We start from the raw sequence: 21,910 nt of genomic DNA on the forward strand, positions 1-21,910 counted from the left end.
TTTTATATTATCCTTATAACCAAGACAATCTTACATCACTCTTTAATTCCGATATTATGCCAATAGATTCTTTCATTTTCTACGTAGACAATTATAGGAACAGCATTGCATCTTTTTTTTTCTTACTATGTCTTTTAGAGAAACTTAGTAACTAGCAGCACTTCTGTGTGGGGACGCAAATTTTGTTTAGAATTTTTGTAGTTACCTTCATGTTTAGATATGCCTATGGCTTTCCTCTCTTTGTATTATTTTGGTATCAAAGTTAACACTATTTAAATAAGAAATTAGAGGACTTGCTCTTCCTTTGTGTTCTCCAGAACACTTTGTATGAAATATAGGTTTTTGTTAGTTCCTGAAAGTTTGGTAGAAATCACCTGTGATGGTCAATTTGATGGCTATAGTCCACATTTATTCAAACACTATTCCAGGTGTTGCAGTGAAGGTATTTTGCAGATGTGATTAAAGCTTATAATCAGCTGACTTTAAATAAAGGAAATAATCCCAGATAATCAGACTCTGGTTGGGCCTGATTCAATTGGTTGAAAAGCCTTAAGAGAGAACTGATACTTTCCTAGAGAATTCCACCTCTAGACTGCAGCTTCGGCTCAAGACCAAGAGTTCCAAGGCTGCCCTTCCTGATAGCCTGTCCTGCCCACACTTTCAGACTGCCTAACTAGTTCCCACAGTCACAGAAGCCAATTATCTTGCCATGTACGTGTGTGTGTGTGTGTGTGTGTGTGTGTGTGTGTGTATCCATCCTATTGGTTGTTTCTCTGGTGAAACACTGACACACCACCTCTCAGGGACTGGGTTTTGGAAAGTGTACGTGTGTGTATATGTCTGTATGAGAGAGGCAGACGCAAACCAATTCCATTTTCTGAGTTTTTTATTTATTCCTGAATCTGCTGCAGTTTTACTAAGTTTATATTTCTCAAGGAAACTATTTCATCTAAAACTTTCAAAATAATGATATGAAGATGTTCACATGACTTTTTTCTCTTAACCACACCTATAGTTGTATCTCAATTTTCCTTGCCTATGCCAGGGGTCGACAAACTTCTGTTAAGGAATAGAGTACACATGTTTTAAGCTTTACAGGCTATACCTACACACACACACACACACACTCCTTTTTCCAAAAACAAAAAACAAAAAACCTTTTAAAAATGTAACTGTTTGTAGCTTGCTTGCCAGATTTTTCTCAGGCCATAGTTTGCTAAACTCTAGCTTATACTATTTATTTATGCCTTTTTTTCCTTAGCTTTGCCAAAGCTGCTGTAAAATGAGAAAAAGAACACTGAGCTTACAGAAGGAACAGGAAGTAAGGACAGAGAGAAAAGGACACATAGTTAGGGAGCCTCTACAAGATTGGTGAGGCCTGAAGGGATTAAGAGAAAGGAGTGGTTCAAGGAGGGCTTCCAGGTTTCTGGCTCCAAGTGAAAAGATGCGACCACTCGTTGGGATGGGGAATACAGAAGAAACACCAGGTGGGAGAGGAATTCAGTTGTGGACATGCCTGTGAGACATCTTGTTAAGTGGAAAGCTGATGTCTACTTGAGAAAATAAAACCCCACATACCTCTTTTCTCCTTGTCTATAGCATAAATCATCATTGGGCACCCGTAATTAACAGTATAATTACTGAATAGAAGAAATATTGTGATATATTATTTTTAAGTCAACTTCAAAATATTACCTCTTTATCTATATAGTTTTAATCTATACAACGTGTACTCATGAATTCACTCTTTGCTCTATAAATCTTGCAGTGGTCTTAGATAACTAAAGAACTTATTTTGGGGATCTGTTTCCTAAATACAGATATAGCTTTGTAGTACTGAACCATTTTTCCATAAGTAAATTATAACAGCTATTTACCTACATTATGACTTGTCGGTTATAATATTCCTATATATTTTTCAGTGATGTGCAAGAACTCCTTCTGATTTTTCTTCTAAAACTCCTAGAGCAAAGAAACAATTCTAGAATCAAATCACATTAATATTTAGATTTTCCAAACTCTTTAGTGTTAAATCAGAAATAACAGACCTAAAAATATATAAATTTTGATAAAGATTTTCCAATTTGGTAGCATACCAACCACCAAATATCAATTATTAGTTAATTATGATTTTATACATATTTCAGAGTTATCTTCAACATTACAAATATTATAGATATGGCACTTTTCATAAAATTACAGAGTGATTCTCTCAAGGTCAATGTGATGCATATATGTTATACATTTGCACAAGAGCCTGCAAAAAAAAAAAATCAAATTTTGAGTTTACTACTATATACTCACATGAATTTATACTGAGATAAAGAATTAGGATAATGCCACCAGGAAAAATTTTCAAAGCTCTAACTTTTCAACCTTCTATCATCACCTGAAAGTCAATTTTCACCTTTTTTGCTAGCTGAATTTGTTAGCTCAGATTTTGCTTTGGGGCTCACGTGTTCATGCAATATGGCAGCACCAGATTATAAGACTACTGACAATAGTACTTGCTGTGAATCCACAAAGATAACAGTGAAGCAAATCAAAATATTACTGAGTCTTTCACTGGAAAGAAGTGATACTTGCCTTTTCAATAATGAAAATGTTTTAATTTAACTACTTTGATTCTTATTTAGAAAATGCCATTTTTTAAAATTTTAACTTCCTAGTTTCATCTATTTGCTCCTGAGGACATTTTCATGCTACTGTTTACTTTGGAGGAACAAGAAAGACATTTGTAGTAAATCTGCAACAGCGTTCTCATTAGCAACAGTTTCTACATAGGTCCCTCTTCTTTACCAGCTGCCAAGAGTCTCAAAATGAAGGGCCTCCAAGTACACTACAAGACCAGAGTTCTCAATCACTACCTTCACACTAAGTGCTTCACACCAGGAAACTAGGTAGACTCCAGTTCTTGACAGCACAGATATGAATGCTCCTGAGCAGATTTTCATATACTTGCCAGCCTGTTCATACCTTCTTGCTATAATGATAAAGTAAAGAAGGTGGTTGGGGTGGGCAGAGGAACTTAAACTTGGAAAATTAAGAGTGTGATCAGTGTTCCTTTCACCTCTTTCCTTCAAGTTCTACAACAAAAACCAAAACGCAAATCAATAGTAGGCGAGATTACACACCCCCCAAATATTCCAGTCTGCCTCTGTTTACAAAACCTTACGATGAAGGTAATAAATGCCCTATAGTCTTCATAACAGCCCTCTCAGATAAGTATTTGATTCTATTTTGCAGCTGAAGAAGTGAATGTTCACAGTGGTGAAATAACCCAAGTCTCTAATAAAATGGCAAGGTCATGGACATGTAATGCAGTTCCCACATCTTCCACGACTATTACACACCTGAGGTGGTGGCCTATTTAAGGGGATTTCAGCAAGCAAGGTTATGTGAATTTTTGCAGTTATGTTGAAACATGGAAACAATACTTAGATGATAGGACTATTTGTTTCAGAAACATCATTTTGAATGAGCAAACATCACAATTTCGCAGTTCTCATTTTTTGATAGGAAAGTAAAGCTAAATGGAATCTTGATTCTCTGGTTCATACCTTTTTTAAAAAAAAAGCAAGAGGAGTGATTTGTCAGTTGGCTGAAAAATACATTCAAAGAGTAAACATCAAATATTAGGTCAATCAGCAACAATTTAATTTTTTTAATAAGCTCAAACTCTTACAAAACACAGAAAGCACATCAATGAGGTAAATGTGCTTATTTCTCCTTAGCTTCTGGCTCAAATACCACCTAAATCCTACAATAGTACGCCTCATTTAAACTTTGTCCTATCAGCTTTCATTGTTAATAAACACCTAGTTCACAGAAGATGTGCCCATTTCCCAAAAGCACTTATTTCTTGGACCTCAGATTCTGCAGATCACTAGGTGTGAAAACATCCTCTTCCACCCACATACTTTAATAAAGATGAGACCAGAAAAAGACAACAAATCTAAAAGTATACCAAAGCAGGAAATCAACTTATGCAATAAGACATGCCAATTTTAGAAATGTGCTACAATCTCCATTGTGGCCATAATTTCTTAAATGAAAAGGTTTCACATTTACCTTATTTGGCAAAACTTCAAGATTATCTTTTCCTACAAGCACAGTTTCCCATTGATGTCTAATAGAAAATTAGCGGTGTCATCGGAGACAGAAGTGATATGTGAGAAAGGAATAAATGATGTTATGGCTATAACTTCTCAGCAATAAACACCTGATTATTTTTTCTCTGATGTACATCTGGAACATGGTAAACTATTCTTAAACCTATAATGTTCCCCAATGCCTTTAGCCACCTCATCTCCACTTGTTCTTCTTTTCCATCTTACAAAATTTCACTAAATTTGTACAAAGAAACATGCATCACTTTGATAATGGAGTAGGGAAATTATTTTTATATTGAGAAGTTATTCATTTATTACAAAGATTTAACCTTTGCTCAATAACTCACAATATCTTTCCTGGCATGGCCTTCAGAGCCAGTTTGAATTAACATGAAAACCAGCTCCATAATACTTTTTTGTAGGGGTAGCATTTCCCAGGGTGAGCATCTATTACCTCAACCAGACTGCTTTTGGCTAACCTTGGCTGAAATTCAAATTCACCTTCTGAACAAAAATTTGCCAAAAAGAGGACATTAAGATGAATGTACTGTAGATGCCGCAGGCAAATTTTAAAGGCATGTTAAAACTATTCCGAACAATGGTAATAATACTAGAAAAAATATGAGTAGTTAAAAGTATGAATAGTTCCAAGGTAAAGCTCTGCTCCTCTATCTTTTGTGGCAATTCCGCAAACTTCTATCTTTAAAAATGGAGTTTATTAAGCTGAGTTCTCAGTGCTGGTCTCCATCTCCATATCTCTCTGCCCACATTTTTGAGCATCTATTGGTAATTTCCAAGTTCCACTAACACCGAGATTTCAACTTAAAACTTCTGCAATTTAAATCTTCATTCTGCCATCGCAGTGGTTATGTTAACCATCTTACCCCTCCCAAAAAAAAGAAAAAAAAAAAGCTTTCATTTATATAGTATGCAGAAGAAGCACAATAAATATTTGCAGAAGAAAAGAAGGAAGGGGTGGTAGAAGGAATTGTTTTACAAACACCCTCACATGCAGGAACAGGTATTATGAAGAAGCTGAGGTTCAGAAAGCTCAAAGCAATACTGCAACATGACCCAGTAAATAATTGGTAAAGTCATACTCCAGCTCAATTTTCTGTCTTTATTTTCTATCTTCTACTTCTTCTTTTCTTATCAAGGTTTACTTATTTAAAATTGAACTCAATATGTTCCATCCCAAAGTTTTCCTTGACCTCAGCACCTGAAAGTGATTTCTGCTTCCTCTAACCCCAAGATTTTGCATGCACCAATGCTATGGCTCTGATCACATCTGGACTTAGAACACATCGCATCATACTATCCATGCAATCTTCTCTTGATAGATCAGTGGTTGCTATGGACTGAATTGTGCACCCCCCCCGCACCCCCGAAATTCATGTTGAAGCCCTAAACCCCAACATGACTGTATTTAGAGATATGGTTTTGGGGAGGTTAAGGTTAAAAGAGGTCATATAGGTGGGACCCTAATCAGATAAGTGGCCTTAGAAGAAGGAGAAGCCCAGCAACGGAATCAATCAGCACCTTGATCTTGGACTTCCCAGCCTCCCAAGCTGTGAAAAAGAAATTTATGTTGTTTCAGTCATCCAGTCTATGGTATGGCAGCCCAAACAGACTAAGACAGATTCTGGTAATGTAAGTTTTCAATCCTGGCTGCATCTAACAACCACCTAGAGGGCTTTATAAGATTCTGATGCCTGAGCCCCAACAGTTAAATCAGAAATGCTGGGGAAAAGTCATGCGTTGGTATTTCAAATGCTCCCTGAATAATTATAATATGCAGCTAGATTCAGAACCACTGCATGAAGCTTACATTTAATGAGGTAAGAGACCATGTTTAATTCATCTCCATGATTCCTTCTAACTTCTAGCATTTGTTAATTATGAAATAAAACTGTTTAATAAATGACACATATATTTAAAGAATTGAAATATTTGAGAATTATGGATATTCATTTTATTAACAAATAGTTATTAGCCATATATATACAATAATGTGTAAGACAGGCAAGGTCTTTATTCTGCAGCATAAACATTTGAAACACTATATTTCGATTAGTCATGCTTGGTTAATGAACATATCCTTTGATCTGTAAAAACTCCCAAGTAACAGTTCTTTAGCAAAAATACAATGAGGAACAGTAAACATCATATTCTTAAAATTTTCCCCCTCAATCTCCTCACTTAAAAATATAATTGAAAATGGTGGAGGAGATGGTTACTTTGGGAATCGACATTCTTATTCGGAATCAGTTTTGTTTGGTCCACTTATACCAAGTACAAGGTAGTATTTCTTGCATACCTGACATCTATAAACTTAGAGATTTTTGCAAATATGCTATTAACACCTCTATACAAAAATGGTGATACTAATCCAGTAAGTGAAATATAAATTCGAAGCTATTTTTTCCTGTGGTAAACTTTCTGTGATGAGTCAAAAACTTAAGACCAATAGCAAGCATCTACAGTCACAAAAGTTTAAGGCTTAAAGCTGTCTTAGCAGTTGTCTGATATATCTCACTCTCTATATCTCTTCCTCAAACCTCAAAGTATACCATTTGAAATACTCTAAGGGCCTCAGGTTAATGGCAAGGCCTGAAACAAGAAGTCAGTCCTGCTACGTGTAAATCTCAATTTGGTGCTTTTTTCCATAACAGTGCAGCGCCTCCCTGGGGTTGGTGGGCAATCTCTTCCTGTCTAGGTGTAATTAACTTGCCTAACTTTTCTAATCACCTAGTCTCTAAAATTTTAAAGAGGTGAAATCATGTGAAAAATATTTACTGTTTACTACACAAGTAGAATATTCCCATTTTCCACATCATGCATTTCTTCACTTCTCAAATTATTTGATATAGACACAGCCCATCTGTAGGTTTCATTCTATTTCTCAAGGAAAAAACTCTATACCCAGGCTCTTTGATATTTTGATGGTGTTTTTAATTATTTTTTAAAATATTTTTGAAAGATTATAGGTGGTGACAATCAGGAAAAGCCTCCTATAAAACTGAATTTAAAGCAAGGTATGAAAAATGAACAAGAACTAGACAAATCTGGACATGGGGAAGAGAGAGAAAATTCCACAAAGTAGGAACAGTATGTCAATTGGCCTAGAAGCAAACAAACAAACAAAGCACAGTTTGGTATATGTTAAGCGTATCTTAGGCCAATGTTATTCAAACTGTTTTATCAAACCCCACAATATTTTATATCTGGATGCAAGGACCCCTTCCTACCTGGCTGGCATCACTATCTGAACTCTCACTACCCAAACCAAGCTTCCTAACAGATTCAGATAAATTAGTTTTAGGATAAAGCTAGTATGTCAGCTATGGAAGAGGATGCTGGTGCCTCCTGTAGGAGAGGCTGGTTAAGTAGTCACACCTGCAAGCTTTTCAAGCCTACCCATGGGCATGGTAGCACTGTGAAGTTTTCCTTGCTGCCACTCCTCCTCCTCAACTCCTGCAGTGGGCAGTGACTGACAGATGGCACAAAACCCTGCCGCCTTGCCTTCAAAGCAAGACAAACCTTGTACTTTGCTCTGCATCAGAACTGAGTAGGCCGAGAGAAGCATTCCCTGAAAACGCATCCTTGCTCAGTTTCTTCTCCTTCCCTCTCCTGTGTCCCTCACTCCCTCACAGGGTTTTTTTCCTAAGGGCACTCCATTAATTAATCGCTTGCTTGTGAAACACGCAACGGTACCCAGATGTTGTTCTCTACTATCGTGCACAAATAAAGGAACCAGGGCTTGTCAGAGAAATGAGTAATTCTATGGATAAGCCAAGGACATCTTGTGTGGAAGAAAAAAAAGGAAATGCTCCCCCAAAATGATGGCAGCATATCACAAGGACCCAGAAGCTAGTTTGAAGGAATTCACTGGCCAAATCTGGAAAAAACATATGCAAAAAAATAATTATAAAGTTATAAATTAAAAAACATTGAAAAAATAGGAATTCATGAGTCCACACCAATAATAAATCTATAAACAAAAAACAAAGTCATCTCTTGCTTACAGAATAATGTCAACAATCATCTAATAAATATGGAGAAACTGCTATAGATAGAAACTCATTATTTTGCAACCATCATAGGAAAGACTGAATAAGACATCAATGGATGCTAAATCGAAGGGGAATTTTTGATGAGGAACAGACATTTTGATGAGGAATGGACATTTGCAGGGTCTTAAATGGTATCGCCACAGATTACTTATTAATCGCAAGAGAGGAAAAACGTGGCAAAAAAAATGAAACAAGGCCTGACTGCACGATCAAAATTAATATCACCTATGACAGAGACACATCATGTGCCTCCAGATATGATACCCTTAGACGCACCACTACTTATGCAATATTTGGCTGATAATGCATAACTTCAACCTAATCAAAAGTTCTACATGTCACTCCCTTACCTGAAAACTTGCACTGTCTTCCCATTGTTGTTAGAATAAAATTCAAACTCCCTGAAACAGTTTACAGGGTATTTCATGATTCATAACTCAAACCCCTCTGCTGCCACAGCAAACGCAACTCTTCTATTTCAACCCTTCTCTCTTACGCTCTTTGCTCAAGCCAGTGTTTTTCAAATTTCAGAGAACCATCAAAGCATTGTTAAATTTATCTAATGAACAAAAACAATGTATTTTCTAGTGCAAGCATACTTTGAGTTTAGACATATATAAACTGTAGACATTAAACAGGTTTTTAGCTTTGCACTATCAATACAATTTATGCCTAAGATCCTATAGAGATAGGGAAGCAATAATAAAATCAATAACTTTCTAATCAACTATATAACCTTTTACATATTAACCACACAATGCTCAGGAAAAAAAAAAAGATTCTTCAAATTTGTTCAGGTGTCTAACTTAAAAAGTAAAAATTTCCAGTAATATAAGTGCTAGTACTAAGTGCTAGTACTGCTAAAACTAACCTACATTCTCACAGGAACCACTAAAAAGAAACCCTAGAACCCAAAAACTCCAAGAGCTACCATAATGATATCTTTCCAGGACACATATACCTTAAACATCTACTCGTGCAATGCCAAAAATTCCTGACCCCACTCTCCACCCCCTGAGCCCCATCACTGTCCCGTATTCCTCCCTTAAGTAGATTTCTGGAAAACACTGATGGAAGGACAGGACAAACATCTTCTCTGTCTCTCTCTCTCTCTCTCTCTCTCTCTCTCTCTCTCTCTCTCTCTCTCTCTCTCACACACACACACGATTTAAGGAAACCTCTCATGCTGCCATTGCCCCACTGCACAAAAGTAGAGAACAAATCCACAGGGAAACTTCCCACTCTGCAGAAAGAGGGAAAGATAGGGGAAAAAAAAAAAAAGGAGAAAGGAATCTCTTCTAGTTATTAAAGTCAGAAATCAAAATGACCAGGCCTAGATTCCTGTGAGTTCTCATCTGAGAATATGTGTCAGAAAATTTATCTGGAATCTGGAAATAGCAAAGGCCTAACTCGCTGTTTTTTCAGAATGAGCGCTGGGCTTGACTTTCCGTTACTGGCCTACTTTACAACCTGTTATATGCGGTTTAACGTCTAGAATTTTGTTGAACAGAGACAGAAACAATTTCTGACCAGTGGAAAAGATGGCCCCAAAGATTACAGTTTATTGTCCTGTTGTAAATTATCCAGTTTCTACCTAAGCCAGCGATGTAAGCCAACTGTCTATGTAAGTAGCTTCTCAAATGGTTTTTGAACTGTTTTTACATTTTACTGGTTAAAGTTGAAGAAAATCTTCAACACATGCTCACTTTGTATTTGCAGGAGTAATAATTTTACCTTTTAGAAAATTCTACTTTAACAAGCACCACTTTTAACACTGTTTCTATAGACGATCATAGGTTAAAGTTCAAAATAAACCATCTTTTAAATTTTCAATCACTGTGCTTGACTGGACTTTTAAAATACAACTTTGTAGAAAGCGTTATAAATTGGTAAAGAAACTATAACTTAGAATAAGATTCATTGTGCTCAAGTCTTGTGATAGGAGAATGGGCTACACTGTATATTCCTCAATCATTACTACGCAATCACAGATATAGAGAATTTCCTATGGGAACAAGAAGATTAGACCGATAAGAAAACAAAGCTTAAAGTCAATAAAAGGAGAGTTCAGAACAGTGGTTCTCTGAAAGTCAATAAAAGGAGAGTTCAGAACAATGGTTCTCCTCTACTCTGTGTAGAGATATGTTAAAATGTCAGACTTGGAAAAATTAAACCTGAATATCTGGGACTATAACCCAGGCACTCGTATTTTTTTTTTTTTAATTTAATCTCTCTCCACACTTTTCCTGGGTTGTTTTAGACCCTCCAGCTTTTTCTCTCTGCAATCAAAGAGTAAGAGAAAATAATGAACATAATATGGCTGATAAACTTACAAAGAGTGCTGTTGTTACCTCTATGTTAACAAAAACGGAAATATTTTTAAATAAAACTACATATAACTATGTAATCTGCATTTTATTGCTGGATTCAGTTTGAGAAAAATGGACCCTACAGTTACCTAAAAGCTACTGCCAAATGAAGATCAAATGTATATAGAGATCTCAAAAAAATGTGATATAAACCAATAAAACAAATTTTGCTATATAAACCTCATTTGGTATAACTATCTACTCAGTAGGGGCACATGATATGTGGGCTGTAAAAAGCAAAAGAAGTATCTACTTCTTCAACTTATGCTTCAACTTATGAACCAAACAAAAATAAAGTTAAAAAAAAAGATGTCTTCAATACATCTGTATTCTGGAATTTAAACAAAGAATTTTTTCTAAAATCTTCCTACTTGCTGATTCCACTTTCTTATTTTCCATTCTGATCTTGCTTCTATCTCTGCTTTTGTGAAAGTTTCCAATGATCATGCTGTCAGATGTGACCATTACCATACACTCCGTTGAAGTAAAATGCCTAGGAGTTATCCTTAATGCCTCTTTCCTTCGCCACCCTATTCAGTGCAATCCTGTCAATTTCTACCATCTCAGTCTGTCTCCCTGCTTCCACTCAAGACCCCTCTACAATGCATGTTACCACTGCAGCCAGGGTAGTAAAGATACAAATTATGTCATAATTTAAAAATTATGTTGTCTCTTTAAGAGCCTCCAAAAGCTTTTGATAACATCAAGAAAGCATCCGAATGCTTTCTAGCATAGCCTTTAAGCACTTAGCGCCTGCCTACTTTTCCAACATCTTTCCTTTAGTATCTCCTCCACACTCTGGTCCTCATTCAAGTCAAATATTTTAAGTGTCTGTGACATTGACTGCCTAGCATATTCTTTCCCTACCTCTTCACATGACTGCTTCCTCTTGTCCTTCAGATTCCAATTCCAATGACACTTCTTCATAGAGCTCTTCATTGACTACTTTATTTAAGGTAGTCCTCTCTTCGCCATCTACCACAGGACACTGCCTATCTTCTTCATCTTTATCACAATCTGTAAAAGCGTGTTTCTATGGGGAGGGAGGGTATGTCTATCAGTAGATACAAGCTCTCAGGAGCAGTGAGGCAGGGATCTTGTTTGTCCTGTATACCTGTTTCCTAGGGCCTACAATATATGACATATAATGGGCACACAACGAATAGTTGTTTAATCAATGAATACTCAAATGGTGGCAGAGTCTACATCTATGGTGCTGGACTGGAAGTTATCTGAGTTCTATCCAGATTTGGCTCTACCAGCAATTAGCTGTGTGGCTTTGGGCACACCACAACAGACTGGAGTGGGTAAAGAGTCACTAGACAGTAAGAAAGTATGAAGATGTTTTCCTAAATTTCGTCTAAATTCAAGAACATAAACATATGAAAGCCTTTAACCTGAGTCTGTTTTCTCATCTGTATGAGATCACTTTGAATGTCACTTCCAGCTCAGAAATACTAGAATTATATAGGCCTCAATCTTTCCAATCTGAACTTTCCTTACCACCCTTCACTGCCGCCCCTGCTCCCCTCAACAACCAAATCAAGGTATTAACCCTGCAACCAAACATCACACAGCGCACTTTACTGCCTATACATTTGCTCATTCTGCCACATCTTCTCTCTCACCGTTAGAAATTCTATCCTTTAATGCCCAGATATATTGTTAACTGCTTCATAAAACCTGGCCCAATACTGGTATGATCTTTAAGTGTTCCTGAAATACTTTTATACTTCAAATTCTTTCATCCTCGCTCAGCCTGTTTCCTAATCTGTAAAATGGAGGTCATAGTATCTACCATACCACATGCTATTGTGGGATAATTAAGAATTTTTAACTTGATAATAAAGTGTTCAATAAATATATTATTTGACAGCTACACATATTTTTCTTTCTCCTGGAGGTCCACCAAAGTGACTTTTTCATTTCTGAATCTGCAAAGGTTTGAAGTCATTTCTCCTCACAATGCCTTGAGTTTTCATATCCGTAAAATGAAGGGAATTGGACTACACCAATTAACATTCCCTCTGAAAATTACTTTCTCTTACATAAATAACCTAAAGCAAAAATAATTCAGCTGAGCTTCGGTAAGGACGGGAATTCGAGGTAAACTGGTACTACTGCTGCAAATGGAAGTGGAGTGGAAGCATTTAAGTTAAAGTAACACTGATGAAGATTTGGGTGAATCCTATCCAAAGAAACTGACTCCTGCCTCAGTGATGGATCTTTTGTATAGTTTTTAAGTTGGATTACAGCTATTCGAAGGATATTTATGCCTCAAGGGTGAGAAACAGGGTGACCATAAAGAAACCGGTATCGTTACGGAGGAAAATGTTTGTGTGCCACAAATGGACAAGAGCTTAGACATGAAATCAATGCCTTTCACCTAGCCCTAACCCCAAGGGGCAGGAAGATAACCTATGGCCGCAGGGAAGCTGGGACTGGCCATAAACGCTAAAGCAGCCAGCGAGGCGGGAGGAGACGTCTGCGGAAGTAGTGTAACCTCAGAGTTCGGCACCTTCCCCAGGCGGGTCCACAGCCCGCAGGCCCGCGGTTACAGACCCGAGCAGCAACCCCCGCTTCCCGCCCTCGTACCTGCCGGGTCGAGCGCCATCTCGGCGACACAGGAAAGCAGCCGCGTGGCCGCGCCCGGGCAGGGGGCGGGAAGGGGCGGAGCCTGAGCTCAGCAGCACGTGCGGCCGCTCGGAGATTCCCGCGGAGGAAGAATAGCAGGGGGAGGAATAGGAGGAGCACGGTGCCCTTGGCAAAGCTCAGCGGGTCCCTTTCCCTCTTTCCCGCTCGCTACTTCCGCCGCGCACAGCGCCTGCGCCCTGCAGGCCCCGCCTCTAATCCTGCAAAGAGTGGAGCGGACTCCAGAGTGGGAAAGACGGGGAAGGGGGCGTGGCTGCGCGCGCGCCTAGGGGCGGAGCTGTGTCAGAACCGCGCAGCCTCGCTGGGGTGGAGCGCGGGACACTCGCTTGCAGATCAGGCTCTGAAGTGACGTGAGCAGAAGCTGTGGGCCTTTGGGACTGTCCCTCCCGTAGTGACTCGGTACAAGTACAAGCCCCTCCCTCCACACCTGCTTTCGGAGAATCATCCTTTTTATTTTTTTCTTCGTTAACGTTCATTCATTTATAAATGTCTATTTCATGCTTGCCAGGTCCCAGCCATGGTTTTGACTACTAGGGGGAATTAATTAAATAAAAATAAGGTACCCAATTCTCGAGGAGCACCCCGTTGGCAGAGGAGTCAGATAGAAGCAACACACTGTTAAAGGTGATAAATGCCCCATGAGCGAGATAGGCACAGCTTGTGCCAACCACGAAGGTGGTCTAGTGTGTGCAGTATCATTATTTCTCTTCCAAATCAGCAGTCTGTGGCTCCATTGGAGGTTAAAATTAAAAATTGGTAGTAACAAAATCATCATGGGGATGTAGAATACAGCATAGGGAATATAGTCAATAATATTATAATAACCATGTACAGTGCCAGGTGGGTACTAGACTTATTGGGGGACCACTTCGTAAATTCTATAAATGTCTAACCACTATACTGTACATCTTAAACTAACATAAAATAATATTGAACTTCAACTAAAACTGAGAAATAAAATTAAAAAATGGATGCTAGTGGTACCTTTGTTTTGTGAAATAATATCCTCAGGGAGTTCAGTCCTATTTGGGTGATATAATAAATCCCAAGTCTGTCAATTAAATCTGTACGTTTTGTGAAGAAAATGAAGTAAGGTGATAACCATCCTTAAGAACCCCAACTGCCCTCTTCTCAATAGAAGACACTTTCTGGGGGGCAATTATGCTCATTTCTACTCACCAACCAGCCTTCAGAAATTCTTCCTTGTCGTATTCATGTTTAGCTAGCTCAGGCCTCCAAAGGGTGATGTGCAGCCAGGGACAGATGGGACAGATGTTAGAAAAACAAGGAGCAGCTGCTTCTTCCCTGCAAGGGATTTAAGGCTTTCAAAATGATCCCCTCCCTACCTACCTGCAGTCCTTCCTCCCCTGCTGCTGCTTCCGCCTGGTCAGTTGGCAGAAAAGCTGACGCAGTTGAGCAGGGCTGGGAAAGTGGGTCTCTGCTCAGCATGTCTTCCGTTTAAGGGCCTATTTGGGCATAACAGCCCTTATTACAGCTGTAGGTTGAGGTGCCAAGGTGAAGAATTAATGTTTCACTCAGCCAGGCAGGAAATTGGGTCCTTTACCTTGTATGTCTTATAAATGTGCTTAGAAACACACCAAATTCATTCTAGTACTCTTTTTATTTTTCTAGAGGTGAAGAATTTAGAAAGTAAATCTTTTTGAGGACGTGAAGTGGGGTACAAAAACAAAGTCAGACACACATTGAAGCAATTAAACTAAATCTTCCTATATGCAAAAGACCATCTTGGTAAAGAGAGAAACTTAGGGAGCTTTGGTCAGAGACCTAGCTAGGTACTTCCACCTGAACCTGAATCACAACCTATTCTCTTTCTGACTTGAATTAGTTCCAATGTTTCTCTAGACTTTAGTTTCTCATTTTCAAGGTTGTTTTGAGGAATAAGTGTGGTATCATATAACAATTTTAATAATTCAAGGACCACTTCTATAATTTTTGCCATAACCGAGAATCACTTGAACCATTATTATTTTTTTAAATGAATTAAAAAAAAAGGCACTATATACTTTAGCCTTATCCTAAGAAATAATATCTGTAAAATCATGTGTTTGTATGCCCCATAAAATGGACTGCTAGACATATTACACCATGAGAAGCACTAGTAAAAATAGCACCTCAGTGCCTGGTATGTAATAATGTATCCCTCGCCTCTGTCATATTAAACTACATCATTTGAAGGCAAAGCCTTTACAATCTAACTGGGAAACATAAGTCATTTTTTAAAAAGTTAATTCATAGAAATGTAATTGGCAATTCAAAACAGAAGACATTTCCTAAAATATCACATTGTTAACAGATAAGTCTTAGAGCAGTAAGTTAAATAGGCACATAAAGAGGAAAGAGAGCACATTGTCTTGGAAATTAGAAACTATGTATTATCCAGCCATGATCCCTAGAGCTTGGACAATATCTGTCACCTAAAGGCCTTGCAGTAGCCTTTCACAAGGATTAAATGCCAGAATGGTTGGGAATGATTTCGAAGATGAAATAGAAATTATGGTTGGCCTTGAATGATACATAGCATGAGTAGGCAGAGAAGATGGCACGTCACGCTAGAAGAAAAGAATAAAAGCATCTGGGATTCAAGATGTTATTGAAGGATAGGTGGAGCAAAGAAAAAGGGGCAGGTAAAGAATGGAAGAATATGAGTAGTAGAGCAGGGGTGTGGAAAGCAGAGGGGTGCATGGCAGGCATGTGGAGGGCAATGCCCTGAACCAATTAAATGTGTATTGAGGATTTGGGGAGCTAGGATAGATGAAAATGAGACTGAAATATGTTAGAGGAGGCCAGATTCCCAAAGCCTTACACACGAGGCTGAGGAGCGTTTAAATTTGCTGCTGTAGGCAGTCAGGAGCTATTGAAGGTTAACAAGTAGAAAAATGGCATTGTGGTCAAAGTGATGTTTTCTAAAGATTTTTCTGCAGGAGAGATTTAGGTAGTGAGGAAAGAGCCAGAAGGTAAGCAGAATGGCAAGGAAGCTATTGCAGTAGTTCAGGCAGGATCTCAAAAAGAGCCTGAACTAAGATATGCAGAAATGTAGGAAGAAAGAATGGGTGTGAGAGTAATTACAAAGGAAAAAAATCTATCTAATTAAACTTTGGAGACTAGAACAAAGAATCATAGAATTTCTAGGCAATTCCATTCCTTGGCAAATGGAATCATTTGAAGCATCCATTCATGCTTCAAATGATCTGCCCTTGGTTCTCATTACTGGGGAACAATACTGAGACTAGGAAGGAGGAAGTTGCAGTAACATAAGGGAGCAAAGATAGTGGTTGATCCACAGTAGAGGATATAAGTGAAGGCAAAGTGAGGTATTTAGTATGTAGAATAGACATTTGTGTGTATATCAAGTCAATTCTTGTTTATCAAGTCAATTCTGACTATACCTAGCATTTGTTTTTGTTCTTTGTTGATATCCAGTTGGTTATTTTAAAAAATTGAGATGGTCAATCAGCTCCCACTTGCTTCCGACTCTGCCCAGCATCAGAATTAAAGACTTTCCACCTGCAGTTCTGCCCTGCCCTATCATTGAGCCAATGAGAATTAAATTTGGAAGAATATTAGAAACTCCATCTCTACCAATAGACAGAGTCAGAACTAGTTCCTAGATAGGAAATCACTATCCAAGGGGCACTGGTGGCACTGTCTGCTTTCTGAGCTGCATGCTTTAGCTCCCAGACCCCCATGGCCTGTGCCCTCTCTGATTTAAAAGGGCTTAGGTACAGGTGAACAATTATATGAGTTTGCTATATTAGGCTACCATAACAAAGTGCCACAGACTGGGTGGCTTCAACAACAGAAATTTATCTTCTCACTATTGGAGGCTAGGAGTCTAAAGTCAAGGTGTCCGTAGGTTTGGTTTCTTCTGAGTCCCTCTCTCCTTGGCTTGTAGGTAGACAAATTCTCCTTGTCTCTTCATATGATCTTCTCTCTGTGTATGTCTGTGTCCAATTTCCATTTTTTATAAGGAGACAAGTCATATTGGGTTAGGGCCTACCCTAAATACTTTATTTTAACTTAATTACCTCTTTTAAAGACCCTATTTCTAAATAGTCACTTTCTCAGGTACTGGGCTTAGGATTTCAACATATGGATTTTCTGAGGTACTATTCAGCCTATAATCACAGTCTAGTTTTTTATTTGTTTTACAAAGACTAGAACTCTTCCTTTAATCCCAAATCGCTTGGCTAACATTATTGCTCTCCCCAGAACAAGATACATTGTCCCTGTTTTCCTGGTTTTGAATAGGGCCTGTTTCACTATGGATCAGTCCACCTGGCCACTTCAGTTAGCAACTATCTGTCCCTCATTGTCCACATCCAATTGATCACAATACATTCTCCGTTCTTCCATAACATATCTTTATTTCATCTACCAACCACGCTGTTCTAACTCTTAGTCCAAGATCTATCTGCTTTTGTAGAGATGATTACAACAGCCTCCAAACTTGCTCTTTACTCCCAGGATTTTTCTCCTCCCATCGTTCTTTCAAATCCATTTCACCCACAACAGCAAATATAATCATAAAATTTCTTACATAAAATCCCTCAGTGGTTCCCAATATAAATAAAACTCAAACCTTTCCCTTTAATAAGGTTCACAAAACTCTTTATAAACTAGTCCCAGTTTACTACATCCTTTCATAACCAGCCTCCTGTACTCTGCAATTTCCACTACATGAACCTACTTGCAATAGTTTGTTAAAGAATCTATGGAGACTTTACTGTGCACTATCCCAGAAAAATGGGTAAAATTCTGTTTAAACACTTGAGACATTGTAGAAAGAGTATGTAGTGGAATGAGAGGGTCTTTGAAACTAAAGAGAGCTAAATTCTAATTCCTTTTCCCTTCTTTTACTTTTTAGCTTTTATTTATTAAGATATGACCTATATTCAGAAAAGAGCACAAATCTTTGTGTAGCTGAATGAGTTTTTACATATGTATACATTTTTGAACTACCATCCATATCAAGATATAGAACATTTCTAGTTATCCAGAATCTTCTTTGATATCCCCCACTTAGTCAAACCCCATTCAACAAAAGTAACTATTCCCCTGACTTCTATGAGAATTGATTACTTTTACCTGTCTTTGAACTTTATATAAATGTAATCATACAATGTGTAGTCTTTCATATCTAGCTTCTTTTCTTCAACTCAAGAGCTATGAGACTCATTCACATTGTTGTATATACCTACATATCTACCCTTCTACTTTAATTTGTATTTGGTAAGTCATTTCTCCTCCTCAGCCTCGCTTTCCTCAATAACACCATCCCTGCATGACTGAGATTGACAAACACTGAGAGTGGTTTCTGGCAAATAGTAGGCCGTTCATAAATTCTAGCTATTGTTACTGTGATGAATATCTTTTGTTTTTAGAAAACTGTTCTTTTGAACTATTGTTGCACTATATTCAGGTTTTTTGGAGGTTTTTTTGATGTAACAGTTGAGAGCTACTCTGCCTTCAGGACTGAAATGTAGATAACAATGTGTTTAAATCAGGATTATGTGAAACACCCTTCAAATGAACAAAGGAGATTTAAGTGTGACCTATCACTTATCAGGTGAGAAAAAAAAAGTGTGAAAAAATCACCTCTCACCTCTGCAGAGGCTTTCTATATTTCATGTTTTGTTTTTACTGCGTATCATCTTTTGGGTGGCCTCCTTTGAGACAGACCACAATTTTCTCTGGGGTCAGAGACTTTTATTCCTAAACAATGCAATAATAATAAAGATAATGATAATACTATGACATGACTTATATTGGAGTTCTCTTACCTTGGTGCAGATGCTATGATCTTTTGTAGAATTTCTCCTAGGAGATGAAAACATGACAAAAAAAAAAAAAAAACCAACAGTGCTTTTTGTTGTACCTGAGTCTGAAATATCAATGACATTGTAGTTAGATGGCCAGCTACACTGAAAACAGATCTAAGAAGAAAGAAAGGGTGATGGTGATGCCCAACCAAAGAGAAACAGAGATTCAGGACTGAGGAAATCCAGAGGAATTTTGAAACTTTGGTTATAGGTGCTCAGAGGCTCAGCTCTATTCCTGCCTTTCTGGGTCTTTGCTCTTCTTTGAACCACCAAAGACTTGTACACCAATCCAAATCTTCTCAACAACAATTCCTATATGTGATCACTAGTTCTTTGTAGGCTTCACCTATCATCATGTTAGGTACAACTGGCAGCACTTTGTACTTCCCACATGCTTCTCTGACGCTACTGCATGAAACATCCACAGGGAAACTCTCAGCTGCCACATATATACAACCCAGAAGGGCAGGGAAATCAAACAATGCCTGTGGGGCCACCTTGATGAATAGTGAAAGGAATCCAGTGGATAAATGTGTCCTGCTTTTTATTCCCCGAGAAGACAGTTCTAAAGCACATTTTGTAAGACATCTCCAAAGGTCTCATGATATCCAACACCAGTCACCAGAGAAGTGGAAAACTCAACAAAACAGCCATATATTATCTTTCCTTCCTCCCTTGTTTCACTCTTCTTTATCCTTCACTCCTGCTCCTTGGGACTATAGTCCAAGACAATCCACTTGCACACAACCTAGACTAAAAGAGCACTTGCTCATTGTTACCCATTTTTTGTTTAAACTGATTTAAATTGGCTCTTGTTCCTTGCTACTCAAAGACACCATCCTTGCTACTCAAAGATGCTATCCTAATTAATACAAAGACCTGCAATGATTCCCTCATTGCCCATAGAATAAGATCATACAAGTAACAGAATGAATGGGGACACATGGAAATCAGATCCAGAGTTTATGTTCTTAACTTCTCTGGTGCTGTGTAAATGTCTGTCACCTTTTCCACAACTATCAAGTTCTCTCTAACTATGCAGCATGCCATTGGGAATACATTAAAAATCCAAGCAAAACAAAACAAAACATACCCCTGCCTCCCCCAAAAAAGCCTACTGTCTCCAGGATCAGGCCAGTCCACTGTTTGTCTGTTCTTGTCCTATTGTAAGCTGTGTTCAGATACCACAATTATTTTACTATTTATCTATTGTTGAATTTTAAGATTGTTCCTAATTTTCCTTTTAAAATTAACACTGAGATAAATACTCTAAAAATTAAACTTTCATCTCTATCTTTGTTTATTTCTGAAAGATAATTCCTAGAAGTGGAATTATTGTGCTTACTGTAGGTAAATTATCAACAATAGGTAAAGAAATTTTAAATATATTTTCTAAATTGATACAAAAAGGCATATGATTACAACTTATTAATTTTATTAGAAATGATAAATATTTTGCATGCTTAGTAGACTTTTTATCATCCTATGAATTGTCTACCATATTCTTTGCCATTTTGAATTAGATTATTATTATTTTTCTTACTGATTTATATATTGTTTTTCTTTATGAAACCATCTTCTATCCTGTTTGTGACATTTATTGTAATTGTTCTTTTCTTTTACTTTTATTAATAATAACCTGACATACATATAGAGTATTTTTCTTAGTTATTTATTCCATTATTTAATACCTAGTAAGAGATAACCCATTCTATCCTCTATCTTCCTTCTGCTTTCTGTTGTTTTTTTTTTAATAGATTGCTATTTTACATCTATTTTTCTTTCTTCCTCTTTGTTTTATTTTGGTGGGAATTGAATATCTAACTTTTTTTTTTCAGATAACTAATTTTTCTAACACTATATTTCCAGAAGTATTTAACGAATAACCTACCTTTTACTTTTCAGTCTTTTATCTTAGATCTATTTCTAGGCTATTAATCCTGTCCATCTCCCTTGCCATTTCTGTGACATTGTCATAGTCTTGTCATTTTCAGCTGATTCCTAAGCTCTGAATTGGTAAAATGAAGGTACAAATGATGGTTTCGCCTCTGCCAATTTCTGGCCATCGGACTTATTTAAGTTTCAAGACAAGATCTATGATAGGTCAGTGTTAGGACACTATGCAATGTCACCTGCCCTGTTCATCCTGGTTCTGTTACTGCTGGCTCCTAGTTTATGAGCAGACAGAGAAGGGATGGGCTTTGGGGAGCCCATATCCCATTCCCAGGTTCAGCTACAGAATCTTGATTAACTTTTCTTGATTGCAAAGCATGTTTACATTTATTCCATACAAACCTGCTATTTCAGCTTGGGTTCCTGGGAAGTAGACTTTGAGGTGGAGTTAGCACACAGAAAGTTTATTAGGAGTGCTCTGGTGGTCAATACTTTGGGGAAAGTAGGGAAAGAAACAGGGTTAAGCAGATGGAGAATCTGAGCTGTGGTGTAGTCATAACAACAACTTAGCCAACTCCACAAGGCACTCTGAAGCTGGGATGGCCCTTCAGAATTATCCTAAATTGGAGCAAGGGGGCTAAGCTTTATACTTCTGCACTGACCACTCATTGAGAGAAGGCTATCCTAGGAAGGAGCATGTACTTTGAGTGAGGCACATCTCTTTAGCAGAAGCTGTAGCACTAATCTTAACTACAAATTAACATAAATTTTTGAAATTTGTTTATTATTGTCTATCCATCTCTATACCATAAGCTCTAGGAGGTAAAGGACCATGTCTGTTTTTAATCACTAATGTAGCCTCGGAGCATAGCAATTTTTTGTTGAGTACCTGACACATGCAAAGCACTCAATAAATAATTGGTGAATACATAAATGACTGGAAGAGGTAATATAATCCTCATTATCTATAC

The 21,910-nt window shown here is 37.7% G+C and overlaps 1 protein-coding gene across 1 annotated transcript in view; it reads right to left on the reverse strand.

Moving 5' to 3' along the window:
* The window catches only part of CMC1 (C-X9-C motif containing 1), a 60,794-nt gene extending 47,432 nt beyond the window's left edge, over positions 1-13,362 (reverse strand). Inside the window, exon 1 of the mRNA XM_039836708.1 lies at positions 13,150-13,362. Within this exon, the coding sequence (XP_039692642.1) occupies positions 13,150-13,168 (19 nt within the window). The 5' untranslated portion in view covers positions 13,169-13,362. The remainder of the gene's footprint in view (positions 1-13,149) is intronic.
* Between the last annotated feature and the right edge of the window lie 8,548 nt (positions 13,363-21,910).

Source organism: Pteropus medius, unplaced genomic scaffold, assembly GCF_902729225.1.
Source record: "Pteropus medius unplaced genomic scaffold, Ma_sr-lr_union100, whole genome shotgun sequence".
NCBI lineage: Eukaryota > Metazoa > Chordata > Mammalia > Chiroptera > Pteropodidae > Pteropus > Pteropus medius.